This window comes from Mustela putorius, unplaced genomic scaffold, assembly GCF_011764305.1.
Source record: "Mustela putorius furo isolate JIRA1106 unplaced genomic scaffold, ASM1176430v1.1 tig00000145_pilon_pilon_pilon, whole genome shotgun sequence".
Taxonomy (NCBI): domain Eukaryota; kingdom Metazoa; phylum Chordata; class Mammalia; order Carnivora; family Mustelidae; genus Mustela; species Mustela putorius.
Genome location: NW_025421294.1, coordinates 1,803,227 through 1,822,319, shown reverse-complemented (window position 1 = coordinate 1,822,319; position 19,093 = coordinate 1,803,227). Strand labels below are relative to the sequence as shown.

General features: G+C 38.6%; 1 protein-coding gene across 4 annotated transcripts in view; it reads left to right on the top strand.

Annotated features, from left to right (window-relative positions):
- The first annotated feature begins 2,139 nt into the window (after nt 1-2,139).
- CDK7 (cyclin dependent kinase 7) overlaps nt 2,140-19,093 on the top strand; it is a 38,954-nt gene continuing 22,000 nt past the window's right edge. For 2 of the 4 annotated variants that reach the window (XM_013062487.2, XM_004764504.3), the window contains exons 1-8: nt 2,140-2,321; nt 2,674-2,733; nt 8,882-8,915; nt 9,834-9,901; nt 11,318-11,386; nt 13,896-14,006; nt 15,094-15,212; nt 17,622-17,721. In XM_013062487.2, coding sequence (XP_012917941.1) covers nt 2,256-2,321; nt 2,674-2,733; nt 8,882-8,915; nt 9,834-9,901; nt 11,318-11,386; nt 13,896-14,006; nt 15,094-15,212; nt 17,622-17,721 — 627 coding nt within the window. In that variant the 5' untranslated portion in view covers nt 2,140-2,255. The remainder of the gene's footprint in view (nt 2,322-2,673; nt 2,734-8,881; nt 8,916-9,833; nt 9,902-11,317; nt 11,387-13,895; nt 14,007-15,093; nt 15,213-17,621; nt 17,722-19,093) is intronic. The other 2 variants (XM_045075256.1, XM_045075257.1) reach the window with 2 other exon arrangements.

Below are 19,093 nucleotides of genomic sequence, written 5' to 3'. Positions count from 1 at the left end.
CAGAAGAAGCATGCCTTTTATGATCTATTTAAAAGTTAGATGAACTCAGTTCTGACATATTCTACAGGTCACACAGAACAGTCTGTTTCACTGTGGGAATAAACTACATAAGTGCATTGATACCAGAAGGAAAGATTTCATTGGGGCCATCTTGAAAGCTGGCTGTTGCTAATACCTGCAAGTGCTATGTAAACTGGATAATGCTTTACAGATGCTGAATGGCATTTTATACATAGTGACCTACTGAACCGTGACTTTTACCTAAATAACTCCCTTTTTTACCGTACTTAAAATGTCCCCACATAGGAATTTACTTAGCAGCATAGTATAATGCAGTGATTATCAATTCATATGCCATGATACACTTTAGAACTTCTAGCCTCACAAGTGTACCATGACATTTAGCTCACTATTTAGCTTATTCCTGCTACAAGTAAAGTTAGTTTACTGTTAAAGTGATAACTTTTGGAAGCAACTTTGACCTGAGTTCTATGATACCATGTATCATTAAGTATGTCTTGACACAAGAGATAAATGGTAAAAGGATGGCGTTTTGTGTAGTCTATGATAATTTTGCCTATGAATGTAACAACTCAGTAAAAACCCAGTGACAAAGAGCTGGAAGGTGACCAGTAATAGTTATGTGATAGCTAAGGAACAGAACTGGCAGTTTTCTAAGGGTTTTGAAAATGTAAAACATTTCAGCCTTGCAGCAACCCAATGGGCAGTCCTATTACAAATGAGGAAACTAGGAATAAAAACGTTAAATATTTTGCCCAAGTAATAAATCTAGTGACTGAATACTTGTGAGGCTAGTATTCAAAAGCAAGTAGTCTAGATCTAGAGCAAGAATTCAATCCTTACTCTGTTATTACCTTGACTAAACTATGAACCTTAGTATTCTAATGCCTTCTTCACAAATGAAGCAAATGAATATTGTTATCTCTTAGAAACATAAAATGCTTAAGCTCAAAACTTTAGAATTACCAGTTTTTTTCTCCATAACCCATATGCAGTCTGTCAGCAAATCCTATTGGCTAGAAGCCAAATCTTACATAGCTATCTAGATAACTGCAACAATTCTTTCACTGGCCTTCCTTTTTTTGCTCTCTAAATCTATGTTGTGGTCTCTAAAAACAGCCATAGTGAACTTTCTAAAACATTAAGTCAGATCATACCACTTTGCTGAAAACTACAGTGGCATATATGTATATATGATTTTTTTTTTTTTTTTTGCAGTGGCTTTTCAGTGATGTCTTTTAACACTTTTAAACTGAAGTCCTACCTTAACCCCTTTCCCTACTTTATAATCGCTGTAGCACTTAATACTATGTATCATAACGTATTTTATTTCTTTCCGTTGGAAAGCATGGATCTTTGTCTTTTTCCCTGCCGATTTCTCAGTCTGCAACAGAGCCAGGCACATAGTAAGTGCTCAATATACATTCGATAAGTAAGTGAGTTATGTGTGTAACGTGTTAATATGCATCAAAACTGATGATCCTCAAAGTTGAGTACTGCTCAAAATTAACACTTAATTGAGCACTTACAATGTCTTAACTTTCTGGGTGTTTTATTTAGTCATCACAACCAGTTATGATGTAGCTTATTATTACCATTTTATAGAGTAGAAAACTGACGGCCAGAATTCTGTTCCACGGCACGGAATTCTTCAGTTGACTTGGATTCTGTTTCCCGGGGAGTCCTTCAACAAAGAACTGAATTGAGAAAGCGTTTTGACCAGCCCTGAAGAACTGGGCTCTCCTAAGTAACCGGCGATTGCGACGCTAAGCGTCCATAGCAACCATCGCGACGGATGCCCTTGACCAAGAACCAGACAGCGAGATCAGGGATAAGGTCAAGTCTTCCACACTCACACACACCTATTAAATCCCGAACTCAGAACATTATATCAGAACGCTGACCTGTCCCCCGTACTGAAGGGAATACCTATGTTAAAACGGTAACATAGTCAACCGCGAAAACACACCGCTTCCGGCACCAACAGACTACGGCGTGACAGGGCGGGGACCGCGCAGAAAAGCAACGAACCCTGCCCCGCGCAGCTTCCGTAGGGCGGGCTCTAGCCGGACTTACTCGGCAGCGCCCAAGCCCAAACCGGAAGTGGGGCGGAGCTAATAAAGCGCCGGCTCTCACTCAACGGAAGTGGCTGTTGGAGGTATTTAGGTAGCTTTAAATTCCTGGTGTCGCGGAAGCTTGCCCTTTTCAGTTGGAGCCGAGTTTTCGTGCGACGAATGGCGGTGGACGTGAAGTCGCGAGCAAAGCGTTATGAGAAACTGGACTTCCTCGGGGAGGGACAGGTGAGGCTCTCGGGTGGGATTCGCAGGGCTCTGAACGGAGAACGCCAGGCCGCCTCACACCCTCACAGATTTTCTGGTGGGGTCGAGAGGACTGACCTGGCTACTCCTTTTTGGACGAGACTGCCCAGACGCACCTGCTGCCCCCGTGTTTACCCTGGAGGGCAGCCCTACGCGGCTCTGTCCTTTCTGAAGGATAGACTGGAATGGGAAGTGGCCTGCCTCACCGCGTTCCACGCCGCCGCGAATCCGCTCCAAGAACCCCGAGGTCTTTGCTTCTCCAGATCTGAAGAAGTAAAAAGGCAAACACAAAAAAGCTCCCACAAGCTTAGATTATTTCTGTTTTTCTCTCTAGTTTGCCACGGTTTACAAGGCCAGAGACAAGAACACCAACCAAATTGTCGCCATTAAGAAAGTGAGTTACTGTCTTATTTTTCCTCCAGTCTCTGAAGATATCTGTAGGTATGAGCTGATGCCTGGGCTCTGTACGACACTTGGCCGTGCTCTGCTAATGAGATATTTATGTCATTTTCAGAGAAAACGGAGTTTATTAATGTCTTGTGTTCTAGGATGGAACTCGGGTTGAATTCGTTTTGTTGTTGATGTTCCATTAATTGGAATGGAAATGAGGAGGAAGCTATATATTATGTTTGCTTTATAACTTCAGACGTAGGCAAGGGGAGCAAGTACCCATCTGCTGGTTCCTCAGAGCTGTTTAATGCCGTGATCTTCCCAGGTCACGGTTTCTGCCACACCGCATCCGTCATGTGTATCATCTGCATTTTCTGTGTACAGATTTTCCTTGAAAGGCTTTCATGAGCATTAACATTGATGTGCCTTTTAAAAAAATGAATTTAGTAACTTTTTTATTTGCATTCATTCAAGAAACTTGGGTCGTATGTAGCTAATTTTTTACGTGTCAGGCATCTTCACTTACGTTCTTTTCATTTAGCCCTCCATATAGGCATTTGAAGTAGGGAAAATATTCTGATTTTACACTTGAGATACCTGAGACTAAGAGAGATTGAGTAGTTGTCAAAATGACACAGATACTAATGGCTAAAACTAGCATTTAAATCCAGGTGTTTTGCTGCCGGGTTGCTTGTTCTTTCCTGTGCTGCTGAAGTCAATAATCCTCTCAGAGGTTTTTGTCATACCTCAAGGTCTCTTGGTGGGGTAGGTGACCTCCACCTCCTCCTTCTATTTATTTATTTATAAAAGATTTTATTTATTTATTTATTTATTTATTTGTCAGAGAAAGGGGGACAGAGAGCGCACACAGGGAAGCAGCAGGCAGCGGGGCAAGCTGGCTCTTCCAGGAGCAGGGAGCACCACGTGGGGATCCATTCTAGGACCCTGGGATAAATACCTGAATTGAAGGCAGAGGCGTAACCTAGTGAGCCATCCAGGTGTCCTTACCTCCTTATTGTTCCTGTTGCCATTTGAATCTGTTTTCTTCTTCAAAATTCCTAACTCCTTTGAAGCCTCAATTTAGACATTATCTAGTCTTTCTGCTATAAAGTTTTACACTTATTTACTAACACGTTTAATTTTCCAAAAAATGAATTTTCTGTATTTTTTTCACCTATTGTATCTTGGAATTTTAAATTATGTTTAGAGGGATAGGGTGCCTGGATGGCTCAGTGGGTTAAGCGTCTGCCTTCCACTTGGGTCATTGTCTCAGGGTCCTGGGATCAAGCCTTACATCTGGCTCCCTGCTCAGTAGAGAGCCTGCTTCCCCCTCTCTCTCTGCCTGCTACTCTGCCTACTAGTGGTCTCTTTGTCGAATAAAATTTTTAAAATTTAAAAAAAAGCACGTTTAGAGGTAAGTGGAATATTTAATTTCTTTTGAAATTTATAAAAAATAAATTATCATTGATGTCTACCTCATCTTTTTAAAAAGATCATACTCAATTTATGATTCCCCATTTATTTAACCAATCCTCTATTGGTGGCTTTTGAGATTATTTCTCTCAGTGCCTGGCTGGCTGCCCATCCACCCCCACATATGTAAATATTCTTTTACAGTTTGTCTTTCTGAATCAACATTAATTTTTTTATTTATTTATTTTTTAAAGATTTTATTTATTTATTTGACAGAGATAGATCACAAGTAGACAAAAAAAAAGGAGGAAGCAGGGTCCCCGCTGAGCAGAGAGCCTGATGCAGGGCTCCATCCCACCACCCTGGGATCCTGATGTGAGCCCAAGGCAGAGGTTTTAACCCACTGAGCCACCCAGGCGCCCTCAACATTATTATTATTATTATTTTTAAAGATTTTATTTATTTATTTGACAGAGAGAGAAATCACAAGTAGGTGGAGAGTCAGGCAGAGAGAGAGAGAGAAGCAGGCTCCCGCTGAGCAAAGAGCCCGATGCGGGGCTCGATCGCAGGACACTGAGATCATGACCTGAGCCGAAGGCAGCGGCTTAATCCACTGAGCCACCCAGGTGCCCCACATTATTTTTTTTTTTTTAAAGATTTTATTTATTTATTTGACAGAGAGATCACAAGTAGGCAGAGCAGCAGGCAGAGAAGGGGGAAGCATGCTCCCCGCTGAGCAGAGAGCCCATTATGGGACTCCATCCCAGGACCCTGCCATCATGACCAGAGCTGAAGGCAGAGGTTTAACCCACTGAGCCACCCAGGTGCCCCCTGAGTCAGCATGATTGCTGAAATCTTCTACATGCATACATGTAGATATGGTTTATTTCTGATCATTAGTGATTAGATTCCATCGTATAATTACACTTAAATTTGTCTGTCAAAATCTTGTTGATGTACACTTAGGCTATTTTGTTGTTGTTTTTTAAAGATTTTATTTATTTATTTGACAGATAGAGATCACAAGTAGGCAGAGAGAGAGAGAAGAGGAAGCAGGCTCCCTGCAGAGCAGACAGCCCAGATGTGGGGCTCGATCCCAGGACCCTGGGATCATGACCTGAGCTGAAGGCAGCGGCTTAACCCACTGAGCTACTCAGGCGCCCTATTTTGTTGTTATTTTTTTATGTTTTCCCTTAGTATAGTTCTACAGAGATGCCTATTCATGTCAGTTTCTTTAGAGAATATATCCATATTTGAAACCATCTGTGAATTATTGCTGTTTTAGGGCACATAACAGCATCACCCTCACCACATATTGTCACATTGCTCTTCAAAGTGGTTGGACCAGTTTAACCTCCCTCCACATTCTTACCATGTTTGTATTGTCAGATTTTACAACATTTTTCAATTACCTGGGTCAAAATTGGTATATGATTGTTTCAATTAATATTCCTCTGAATACCAGTTAGATTGATCATCTTTTCTTAGATTTATTGGCTTTTTAGATTTTTTTTTTCTACCAGTTTTTCTGTTAGGGTGCTTAAATTTTTTTCTTCCTGTGGATTAGTGGAATTCTTTATTATATTCTGAACATTAATCGTCAGAAATTTGCAGTGCAGGTATCCTCTCCTAGTCTTTGGCTAGACTTTGTTTATATATGGTGTCTTCTGGGGCACAGAAATTTATAGTTCTGTTCTAGTTGAGTTTATCCATTTTTTTTTCCTTTATGGGTTTCCTTTTTATGTGCTTGCCTACGTCCAGGTTATTAAGGGTTCTATTTTCTAAAAATTTTAAAGCATTGCTGTTCACATTTAGGTCTTTATTTTATCTGGAATTAATTTTTCTATTTTGTGTAGTAGGGTGATCCAGTATTTTTTTCCTTGCTGTCCCAGCATTTTGGATCGTCTGTCCTTTTCCTGGTGGGTTGTAATGCCAAGTTTTGCCTTTAGTTGTAATCTGAGTTCCAGTATATACTTGGATCCATTTCGGGACACACTATTTTTTTTTCCATTAGTTGATTTTTTTTTTTTTCCAATCCCTGCTCAGATGCTATAGTGTATTTAATTACTACTGTCTTTCAAAACCCTTGAAATCTGATAAGTTAAGCATACCTGTTTTTCTTCAAAATTATCTTGGCTACTTTATCTGCCACTTGGGAAATTTCAAACAATCAAGAGAATTATATATGAACTAGGTATTACATACTGCTATGGCATTATTATTAATTGTGTTAAGAATGAAAGTGGCAGGGCACCTGGGTGGCTCAGTTGGTTAAGCAACTACCTTCGGCTCAGATCATGATCCCAGAGTCCTGGGATTGAGACCTGCATGGGGCTCTCAGCTCCACAGGGAGTCTGCTTCTCCCCTCTCATGCTATCTCTCACTGTCTCTCTCACAAATAAATTTTAAAATAAATAAATAAATAAATAAATAAATAAATAAATAAGGTGTGGGAGCCTGGGTGGCTCAGTGGGTTAAGCCTCTGCCTTCGGCTCAGGTCATTATCTCAGGGTCCTGGGATCGAGGCCTGCACTAAAAGTATATGCACCTCTATGAAAACATTGGGCTCTCTACTCAGCGGGGAGCCTGCTTCCCCCCTCCCTCTGCTTGCCTCTCTGCGTACTTGTGATATCTTTCTCTGTGTCAAATAAATAAAATCTTTTAAAAAAAAAGTATGAGGATGGCATATTGAATATGTAAGAAAATGTCCATGTTTTAGAGATGCCTACTTAAGTACATGGGGATGAAATGACATGAAATCTGAGGTTTGTTTTATTCAGCAGAAAGGGGAGGATGAATAATGAGGATGAATAATGAATAATGAAGTGTGGTGAAATATTGATAGTTGTTTAATCTGGGTAATGAAGTAGATGGCTTCCTGAAACCAATGTATTTTTATTGTGTTTACAAAATGTAAAATTTTTTTTAATTGTTCTTAGATCCTTTTCCATGTAAAGTTTAGAATCAGTTTGTCAGTGTTCTTTAAAAAATGCTGTTGAGCTTTAGATTTGATTGCATTGAACTTAAAGAAAATTGACGTATATATGATTTCTGAGTCCTGCTATCCATGAGTGTGTTTATTTTGGTCTCATTTTAAGCATGTTTTTATATCATTTTATTACTTAGTTTTGGAAAGCTTTGCACATCTTTTGTTAAATTTATTGCTGAGTGCCTTATATTTTTTAGTGCTATAGTATTTTACCTTTAAGTAAAAAGTTGTGTTTGTAGTATACAGTTGGAAGATATATTTATATATTTACATCTTTTAATCTATTTTTATCATTGCCAAGATTCTTATTTTTTAAATTTTATTTCTAGCATACCTAACATGATGTGTTACATTGGTTTCAGGTGTACAGTACAGTAATTCAGCAAGTCTATATATTAGTGCTCATCATGATGTATAGTCTTAATCCTCTTCAGCTATTTCCCCCAACCTCCCCCAGCCTCCCCTCTGATAGCCACCTGTTCTCTCTAGTTAACTGTTTCTTGGTTGTCTCGTTTTTCTTTGTTAGTTTGTTTTGTTTCTTAATTTCCACATATGAATGAATCATAGGGTACTGTCTTTCCCTTATTTCACTTAATGTTATACCCTCTAGATCCATCCATGTTGTCACAAATGGCAAGATTTCGTTCTTTTTTGTGGCTGAGTAATATTCTATTTTAATATTCTGTTTGCTTTTGTTAATAATGCTGCAGTATACATAGAGGGGCATATAGCTTTTAAATTAGTGTTTTTGTATTCTTTGGGTAAATACTCAGTAGGGGAATTACTGGATCATATGGTAATTATCTTTTTAGTTTTTTGAGGAACCTCCATACCGTTTTCCACAGTGGGTGCACCATTTTGCATTTAGCTGGGGGATATTTTTAAAGGTAGAATAACTGTGTTTTTCCAGAAGTAATTGTTTTGGGCTTTTTTTTTTTTTAATTACATGTAGTCATTGTATAAAGCAGTGAGTAGGAGACTGGTGTAAGCCTAAACCTATTAGTGCAATTTTTTTTGCTTTTTTTGTTTTGTTATGTATATTAATGGTAACAACAGTTTAACCATTTTTTGTATCCAACATAATTTGTAATTTTTCTTCTTGGGAAAATGTGTTCCCTAAGAACATGCTATTGGGCATATTAAACATGTTATTTTATGTTTGTATGTCATATATTTCCTCCCAAGTAGGCCAACTTGAAGTGATTTTTTTTTTTATTAAAGATTTTTATTTATTTATTTGACAGAGAGAGATCACAAGTAGGCAGAGGGGCAGGCAGAGAGAGAGAGAGAGAGGAGAAAGCAGGCTCTCTGCTGAGCAGAGAGCCCGATGCGGGTCTCGATCCCAGGACCCTGGGATCATGACCTGAGCTGAAGGCCGAGGCTTTAACCCACTGAGCCACTCAGGCGCCCCACTTGAAGTGATTTTTGTTGTTGTTTATTAGTCAGTATGCCCTCAGTAACTTTTCCACATTTAATCTTGCAGAGATAAAGGAGACATTTATTTTCTTAATTCCATTACTTGAATGTAACTCAAAAACTTAAGGGGCAAGGCATGATAGGTACTTGGTCCTTTCTTATATTGTTAATTTTGCCTTTCAGATTCATGATTTCCTACTCGCTTCTTGCTTACTGGCCATATATAAGTTGCTACATATTCTTGTTGTGGCTAAGTTTTTGAAGTATTTATATGTTATGCACTAAGTCTAAATAACACATTTTTAATGTGTTTGGGTTTCCCCCCCACCTCCAGATTAAACTTGGACATAGATCAGAAGCTAAAGATGGTGAGTACTTAATATAATCTGACAGAACAGGAAAAGTTTTTATTCTCACTAAGGAAGTTAGCAACATATCTGTTTTGAGCGGTTTAGATAGGGTTATTGCAGGGTGCTAGAAGAGTAAACTTAGCATGGAGAATCAGGATAGAGACAGGACGTTTGTGATACCCACCATTTGGATGTTAAGAGTCATATAACCAAGTCATCTGAGTAAATGTAAGGCAACAAGGTTATCAGTGACTTGTCTTGCTGTCTTCATCATTCTTTAAGGTATTGTTGCAAGCACTCTTTTTTTTTATTTTCTCTGAACTGATTACTTTGAAAATTCAGGATACAACCTCATGGAAGTATGGAAAACTCACACTGAAATAGACGAATGGAAGAAAACATGTTTTTACCTTTCCTCCATAGCTTTGTGTGCTAGCATGTTAAGTCTTATTTAGTCATCAAGAACTAGTTTTTATGAAAAGGACCCATCTTCTATTTAACAGATAGTACCAGATATTATTTTTAATTTTGAGTTCTATCCTTTGTATTGGGAATGATAATAGTCTTACCACTATTTTGCTGTTAGCATCAAGAATCTGTTCCTAATATTCATAATGCAAAAAAGAGGAAGCTGTTGACTTATTTATTGCTTTAATGTTACACACTGTCATATTGTTATTCCAGCAGTCTTCTCAAGGGATCTGCTACAAAGTGAATACTTTTTTTCACCATTTATCATAGTGATTTTAAGCTATTTTAAAAATAAAGTAATATAAAATAAAACCAGATGTCAAAAAAACTGTCAAAATGGCCCTTATTTTTCTGTAGGATATTCACTGCTATTTCCTGAAAGACTAACCTATCCCAAAAAATAACGTTTTTAAGATTTGAAATGTCAGAGTTATTTTTCACATTTTGCTTTGCCTTTTCATATAGGTATAAATAGAACAGCCTTAAGAGAAATAAAATTATTACAGGAGCTAAGTCATCCAAATATAATTGGTGTGAGTATGATCTAAATTGTTTCTGGGATTTGGGACCCTGTCATTTCTGAATGTGGTAGTTGTTGATTGAAGGCTCAGCAAGATGAATTGCTTTAGGTGAACCTTGTAAAAAAGCTTAAAAATTTAACAGGCTAATAGATATTTTCTGTTCTAATTGATTCTATAGGCAGTGTCTTTGTTTTTTTAAAAATATTTATTAAGTTTCTATTTCTTTTTTTTTTTTTTTAAGATTTTATTTATTTATTTGACAGAGAAAGATCACAAGTAGGCAGAGAGGCAGGCAGAGAGAGAGGAGGAAGCAGGCTTCCCGCTGAGCAGAGTGCCCGATGTGGGACTCAACCCCAGGATCCTGGGATCATGACCAGAGCCAAGGGCAGAGGCTTTAACCCACTGAGCCACCCAGGCGCCCCTAAGATTTTATTTCTTTATTTTGACAACATGAGAGAGAGCGGGAGAGCACGTGCCATACTCAAAGCGTGAGCACAAATGGGGAGGGGCAGAGGCAGAGGGAGAAGCCGACTCCCCTCTAAGCCGGGAACTCCATCCCAGGAGCCAAAGGTAGACACTTAACTGACTGAGCCACCTCGGCGTCTCTAGGCATTGTCTTTAAAACTCTACAACTGATGAAATAAGTTTAATATGGGCATATGGCCTAATTTTGTGAAAAATCATTTTGAAGCCTCGAGAGCCCTAGCATGTATAAGACCTTGAGTAAGCTCCCCTATAACTCGGTGCCATAACTCCACCTCCAAGGGTTGTAGTAAGACTAGTTCATTGATTGAATGCTTGTGAAGTACCTGGAAATAGAGCCTGGCATAGAGGGTGCATATAAGGAATGATAGCTACCACTTCTATTTATAGGATTTTCTTAAATATTGAGCACAAAATTGCAGACTGAGGTGAAGTTTTCATTAATTTATTTCTTAATTATAACCCTCAAAATTTTGGAGGAAAACTTAAGTATTTAGTGACTTTTTAAAAATACTAAGGTTTAGGCACAACTACTTGCTCAGTTGGTTAGGTGTCTGTCTTTGGCTAAGGTCACGATCTTTGAGTCCTGGGATTGAGCCCAGCATTAGGCTCCTGGCTTAGCGAGGAGTCAGCTTCTCTCTCTCCCTCCGCCCCTCCCCCTGCTTGTGCATGCTCTCTATCTCTTTCTTTCTCAAATAAATAAGATCTTTTAAAAAATACAACGTTTAGTATTTTTGTGCCTCAAATTACTAATTCCTAGCAATATAAAGGATAAATGTCAAATTTAATAAGATAATTCGGATTTAGTTGGGAATTGTCAACAGTCCAGATACTTGTTTAAATTTTAAGAATTAAGAATTACTTTAGTTGGTATAATCTTTTCAAATATTTTATGGAAAATCACATTTTTATTTACTTATTTATTTTTTTAATTTTGCTTTGCAGCTCCTTGATGCTTTTGGACATAAATCTAATATTAGTCTTGTCTTTGATTTTATGGAAACTGATCTAGAGGTAAGATTAAGATTCCTAGAGAACTTTCTTTTCTCTCTTTATCAGAAGAGATCCTAAACGCTTATTTCCTTTTTTCTTCTGAGTCATTCAGCCATATTCCCAGTGTTATATACAGAGATTGGGATTTCAGAGCATTTCTGTCTACCAAGTTCCTTGTACCTTATTGACATTACTTTTAGAGAAATGAATATTAGGCCTTTTGAGAATTTAGAGTTCCTTTTCCATATTATCACAGAATATCCTCCTTTTGAAACCCCAATTTTTTTTTTTTTAAAGAATTTATTTATTTATTTGACAGAAATCACAAGTAGATGGAGAGGCAGGCAGAAAGAGAGAGAGGGAAGCAGGTTCCCTGCTGAGCAGAGAGCCTGATACGGGACTCGATCTCAGGACCCTTAGATCATGACCTGAGCCGAAGGCAGCAGCTTAACCCACTGAGCCACCCAGGTGCCCTGAAACCCAAATTTTTTATTTTACTTTTGAGAATATAAGATCTTGGGTTTTTCCTTAATTCTAACTGAATCTCAGAAACTGACAATCCAGGAACACCTGGGTGGCTCAGTAAGTTAAGCCTCTACCTTCAATTCAGGTCATGGTCTCAGGGTCCTGGGATCGAGCCCCGCATTGGACTCTGCTCAGCAGGGAGCCTTCTTCCCCCTCTGCCTGCCTCTCTGCCTCCTTATGATTTCTCTTTCTGTCAAATAAGATCTTTAAAAAACAAAACAAAATAAAAAAAACTGACAATCCAGGGATGTTGAACAACTAAAATTCTCATACACTGCTGATAAGAATACAAAAAACAGTTAAATACACAGCTAAAGAATGATCTGGCAATACCACTGCTAGATATTTGTCTAAGAGACACCAAAATATGTCTACACAGAAATCATTTGGTACACAGATTTCCAGCTTTATTCATTATTGCCGAAACTGGAAACAATCCAAATACCTTTTCTAATGAATATATAAACAAACTGTGGTATAGCTGTAAAATGGAATGCTGTTTGGGGATAAAAAGTAATGAACTGTTCATATGTATAAAGTATAGAGGAATCTCAGATGTATTATGCTAAATGAAAGAACTCAAGTTCAAAATGCTATATATTGCATAATTCCACTTATATGATATTCTGGAAAAGGCAAAACTAAAGAAACAGATCAGGTCAGTGGTGGCCAGGGTTGGGAGTAGAGGAAAGTATTAGGTATAGAGGGGCCTGAGGCAATTAGGGTAGGGATGGGATTTAAAGGACTTTATCTTGATTTTGGTAGTGGTTACATAACTGGATGTCTTTGTTAAACACATGGAACTATGCACTGAAAAGGGCATATTTTGCCTAACTCTGACTTCTTTTTTTTTTCTTTTTCTTTTTTCTTTTCTTTTCTTTTTTTTTTTTGTAAATGGGATTATTCTCTTAATTTCTCTTACTGTTACTTTATTATTAGTATATAGAAATGCTACATATTTCTGTATATTGATTTTGGATCTTGCAACTTTACTAAATTCAATGATCAGTTCTAGTAGTTTTTTTGTGGAATATTTAGGTTTTTCTATATATAGTATGTCATCTGTAAATAGTGTAAGTTTTACTTCTTGCCAATTTGGATACCTTTTTTTAAAAAGATTTTATTTATTTGACAGAGAGAGAGAAGACACCAGCAGGGTGGGGCAGAGCAGCAGGCAAAGGGAGAGGGAAGAAGCAGGCTCTCTGCAAAGCAGGGAGCCTGATGCAGGACTCGATCCTAGAATCCTGGGGTCATGACCTGAGCCGCCCGCCATCTGAGCCACCCAGGCGGCCCAGGATACCTTTTATCTAAATCTGATTTCTAAAAAAAGAAAATGGGAACTTTTAGCTAATATAACTTACAAATGTAGGAATAAACTGGCTTTAAGCACAGTTCTCAAATAATGCCATGGAAAACTCAGTCTTGCACTTTAGCTCGACTCTGTTTTCTTTTTTGTGGCCTTTCTTCATGCACTTAATTTCTCAGAGTAGTGACTCAGGCACCTTAGGTTTATATCCTTAAGAGCTGCTTTGTTCCCTTAGTTTCTAACTAAGTAGTTGGCCTGTTGGATTAGCTTGGCTTAGATCACATGTCCATCCCTAAACCAGTCTTTTGGACAGCAGGCTTCATTGTGGTGGTTGGCTACGCATGGGTCATGTATCTACCTCTAGAGGACACTGGTAGTGGTCAGTTCTATTTTAACCAGGTGATACCGCAAAGGAATGCCGAATGCTGTTATCAGTAGGGGCTATACATCCTGGGGCAAGCAAAACAACAAATGTTCACTGTGTTAATGCCTTTTAAACAAAGAAGTAGGAAAGAATGCACCAGCAGAGATACTTGCCCTAATCATGTAACTGGAAATTCTCACAGTGCTTCCTAAGGAGAGTTAGGCAGTGTTTCTTCAGATACTCCTATATGATGGATAAACTCATTTTATGTCTGTATGTGATTTTATATGGTGTGATTTATTTGGAATAATTGTATATATACACCGGGTTTACAGGTTATAATAAAGGATAATAGTCTTGTGTTGACACCATCACACATCAAAGCCTACATGTTGATGACTCTTCAAGGGTTAGAATATTTACATCAGCATTGGATTCTACATAGGGTAAGGTTTTTAACCAAGTATGATTGATTCTTTATGTTTTAGTCAAGTGTAATATAGTCAGTTATTACATAAATGGTCTAAATGTGTGTATTTTAAAATAAAAATAGAGCCCGGCCATTTTTTCCCTATCTTCCTCTGGGTATTCCCTTCAGTGTTCAGAACTCCCTCTGGTGTTCCCTGGTTTTCTACCAGGTAGTGACATGAAGATCATAAAATGCTACGTAAAGTTTAGAAATAGAAGAGACCCAGTTCTTCATTTTTTTCTTAGGTGAAAAGCTAAGTTGCTATATCACGTGACCAAGGCTATATATATTTTTTCAAGGTCAGTAGCTAGTAACTGACAGAATATTAAAATCTACATGTTTTGGCTTTAAGTCCAGTGTTCTTTGTGCTATACCTATACTGTTGTGACAAGGGGAAAAAAATACAGTGAGTCTGGATTAAGTTCTACAACACTAAAATATTTTTAGAAAAAATATTTGAGTAACTCTAAAATTCTGTGAAGTAATGAAGTTTCTGAAATGGTTGAGTCAATGTTAGAAACATTCAGCTCTTGAAATAAGGCTGATAATATCAATAGATAGATTTTCTTAGGCATTCTATTTAGATAAATAGCTAAGAATACATATAGTCAGTAATTCTCATACCTTTAACTTAGAATCCCTTTTAGGTTATTGCTAAAAGAGAAGAATTTGTTTCTCATCCTCTCTAAAATGCATCATATTTTTATTTACTGAAATTCCTGTGTATTACTGTTACTAAATAAATAGCAGGAACTGTTTACTTTAAAGAGGCAGTAGCCTCTTTATAGAAAACGCTAAATTTAATCCTCACAGCAACCCTCTGAGGTAGGTAAATTGAAGCTCAGTGACCCAAGGTCTTGATCCAAGGTCTCACCAAGTAATATAACCAGTCTTTTTTAGCATTGGTAAGATTTTAAGTCAATGAAAAAAAAAGTACTGATTGTTGTGTAAATTTAAGGTTTTACCCTGTTTTTTGCCAAGTTTAAAGTTAAGCCAACTAAATGTAGCATTATGGTATTCTCTACCACCTGCTGACATGTTTATTTAAAATCTCCATTATACAGGATCTAAAACCAAACAACTTGTTATTAGATGAAAATGGAGTTCTAAAACTGGCAGATTTTGGCCTGGCCAAATCATTTGGGAGTCCCAATAGAGCTTATACACATCAGGTTGTAACCAGGTAAGAACTGGTTTTAAAAAAATTGAAAGTTTATATTATGTAGGATTAGTTTTTTGTTTTGTTTTGTTTTGTGTTACGATTTTATTTGAGAGAGCAATAGAGCGAGAGACAGAGACAGCATAAACAGCGAGGAGGAAGCAAAGGGAGAGGATGGTGCAGGGAGCCCAATGTGGGGCTCAATCCCAGGACCCTGAAATCATGACCTGAGCTGAGGGCAGACATTTAACCAGCTGAGCCACCAGGCATCCGTGTTTGTTTTTTTTTTTAAAGGAAGCTCCTTGTAGGTCTAACTTGGAGCTTGAAGTTAGGACCCTGCGGTTAAGAGTTATATGCTGTACCAACTGAGCCAGCCAGGCACCCCCTGAAAGAGTTTTTAAAAGGATAAGATGGAGTGCCTGGGTGGCTCAGTGGGTTAAAGCCTCTGCCTTCGGTTTGGGTCATGATCTCAGGGTCCTGGGATCGAGCCCTGCATCGGGCTCTCTGCTCAGCAGAGACCCTGTTTCCCCCTCTCTCTCTCTGCCTACCTCTCTGCCTGCTTGTGATTTCTCTGTCAAATGAATAGATAAAATCTTTAAAAAAAAAAAAAAAAGGATAAGAAAATAAGAATTGGAGATAGTAAAAGCAGATAGTAAGAGGTTATTCTGGTTATTTCAGAATAACCAGAGAATGTGGAGGTAGCTGTTACAGGAAGTTGGGCCTAAAGAAGTTTTTCTTCTTTATTACTTTGTTTTTTAGTTTATTTTTTAAGACTGAAGAAATTATCGTATGTTCGAGCACTAGTGGGAAAAGTCTAGTGAAGAAGAAAACATTGATGTAGGAGAAAGAATTTCAGTATGTTAGAAAATAGGCAAGAGAGCATGGTACCTGGTGCCCCAAGTTGACATATTGGCATTAAAACAGTCCAGGACAATTCATCTGAAGTTACAGATGGGAAAGGCAGATTGTGAGCTTGTGTGAATACGAAAGACTATAGGTGAGTCCATGGAATTGTTTTTTCTTTTTTCTTTTTTTTTTCCCCATTATTTGGATATTTTTCAGTGAAGTTGGAAGTAAGGTGGCTTAGAGGAAGGATGGTTTTGAGAGTTAGTTTCAGGAAGAGAGAAGGCATTAATCATTTAAGAATGGAAAAGTTGGGGGCGCCTGGGTTGCTCAGTGGGTTAAAGCCTTTGCCTCAGCTCAGGTCCCAGGGTCCTGGGATCGAGCCCCACATTGGGCTCTCTGCTCAGCAGGGAGCCTGCTTCCTCCTCTCTCTCTGCCTGCCTGCCTCTCTGCCTACTTGTCATCTTTATCTGTCAAATAAATAAATGAAATCTTAAAAAAAGAACCAGATCTCTAAAAAAAAAAGAATGGAAAAGTAGAGGCACCTGGGTGGCTAAGTGGGTTAAACCCTCTGCCTTCAGCTCGGGTCATGATCCCAGGATACTGGGATAGAGCCCTGCATTGGGCTCTCTGCTCAAAAGGGAGCCTGCTTCCCTCTCTGCCTGCCTCTCTGTCTACTTGTGATCTCTCTCTCTGTCAAATAAAGAAATAAAATCTTAAAAAAAAAAAAAAAGGAAAAGTATGTGGACCAAGGATATGTGTCATTTCCAGTATGGAACTGCTTGTTTTTTGTTTTGTTTTGTTTTGTTTTTTTAAGACTTTTTCTTTATTTCTTCATGAAAGACACAGGCAGAGGGAAAACCAGGCTCCCCACTGAGCCGGGAGCCCAATGTGGGACTCAATCCCAGGACCTGGGGATCATTACCTGAGCTGAAGGCAGACGCTTAACCAACTGAGCCACCCAGGTGTCCTGGAACTGCTAGGTTTTATAGTCAGTTTTTCCTGAGTTAATGGAATATATAAAAGTGAATTTCATCAGTGGGATAGTGTTTTGCTGAGGAGTTTTCTCCCAGAAGTACTTTAGTGATTGCATTTTTAAATTACATTTTTAAAAATTTTTTGATTTTTTATTAACATATAATGTATTATTAGCCCCACAGGTACAGGTCTGTGGATCGTCAGGTTTACACACTTCACAGCACTCACCATAGCACATACCCTCCCTAATGTCCATAACCCAACCACTCTCTCCCTCCCCGCCCTCCTCTCAGCAACCCTCAGTTTGTTTTGTGAGATTAAGAGTCTCTTATGGTTTGTCTCCCTCCCGATCTCATCTTTTTTTTTTTTTTTTTTAAAGATTTTATTTATTTATTTGTAAGAGAGAGAGAGTGAGAGCGAGCACAGGCAGACAGAGTGGAAGGCAGAGTCAGAGGGAGAAGCAGGCTCCCTGCGGAGCAAGGAGCCCGATGTGGGACTCGATCCCAGAACGCTGGGATCATGACCTGAGCCGAAGGCAGCTGCTTAACCAACTGAGCCACCCAGGCGTCCCCCGATCTCATCTTTAAAATTACATTTCTTTTTGTTCTTCAGGTGGTATCGGGCCCCTGAGTTACTATTTGGAGCTAGAATGTATGGTGTAGGTGTGGACATGTGGGCTGTTGGCTGTATCTTAGCAGAGCTTCTTCTGAGGGTAAGTCTAGGATTGATATATACACTGTGATATTGTAATAGCTGTTTGTTTGTATAACTTGCATAAGAATTGTGTTCCCATAGATAATTCTCAGAGAGGAGCACCATTCTTCTAAAAAAAGCCAACAAATAGACCAATTTAAAAAATAAATGCATTTTCTCCACTGCAACCTTTTTGTTAATGGGAGATGAGAAGACCTCCTATTGAGGACAATAAAGATTTTATAGATCATTTCTGTAATCTGAAATAAAGCTATAATAAAACTCATCAGGCTGTAATACTGTAACATCTCTGCTGTAACTAAAAGTGTTGGATGCACTTTTGTAGTCCTGGGACTTTTCTTGTTTGGGGCTGTTAAAAGTTACACTTTAGGAAATGTGTAAAACCAGCCACTACAGCTGCGCTCTCAGCAGTGTATGTAAGATTATTTTAGTTCTGTTCAAACTAAGCAGTTATGGTGGTCCTATAGCATTTCCCTGGACTGAAACCGTCTTGAAATAAATCATTGTCTCGCTACCCTTGCTGGAGAGAAAGATGGTGCCTTAGAAACTTTTGTTGAGCTATAAAGTTTAGTTTAGCCTTTCTGAATGATGAAGGCAAAGGAATAGTGGGGAATCCTTCTGAAGCTGGGAGTTTTTTCCTCCCTACTTTCCATTTTCCAACCCTTACTCTTCTCAAATGATACATATTTAAAGAATTGTGAACCCAAGACACAAAAATACAGCTTTTCAGTTCCTTGAACACAGAAAATAGTTTCTATATGCCACAAAGAAAAATTACCTTCTCAAACATCTTGTTTAGTTTGGTGTGAGTTCAGTGCATCGTTTGGAGAAGCTCACTCCTGTGCGTTTGGAGAAGCTCACTCCTGTGCGTGCTTACAGAAGAAACAGTAACATGTTTAGATTTGAAGATGAATAGTAATCCCTGTGCTAATGATGGGTTCTGTGGATAAGCTGGCATGACAGCTTTTCTACTTGCAAAAACACAAGAGTTTTGTCAACTGTCAGTTCTGTCAGCTCCTCAAAACACAGTTCATTCATTACCAAGATAAAACCATAGCCCTTAAGGGACGCCTAGGTGGCTCAGTGGGTTAAGCCGCTGCCTTCGGCTCAGGTCATGATCCCAGCGTCCTGGGATCGAGTCCCACATCGGGCTCCTTGCTTGACAGGGAGCCTGCTTCTCCCTCTGCCTCTGTCTGCCATTCTGTCCGCCTGTGCTCGCTCTCTCTCCCTCTCTCTCTGACAAATAAATAAATAAAATATTTAAAAAAAAAAAAACATAGCCCTTAATGTTATGATTTATCATTCCATTGAGAAAGTAAGTGGAGAGAGACAGAAGTTAAGAATGAACAGGTTAGGGGGCGCCTGGGTGG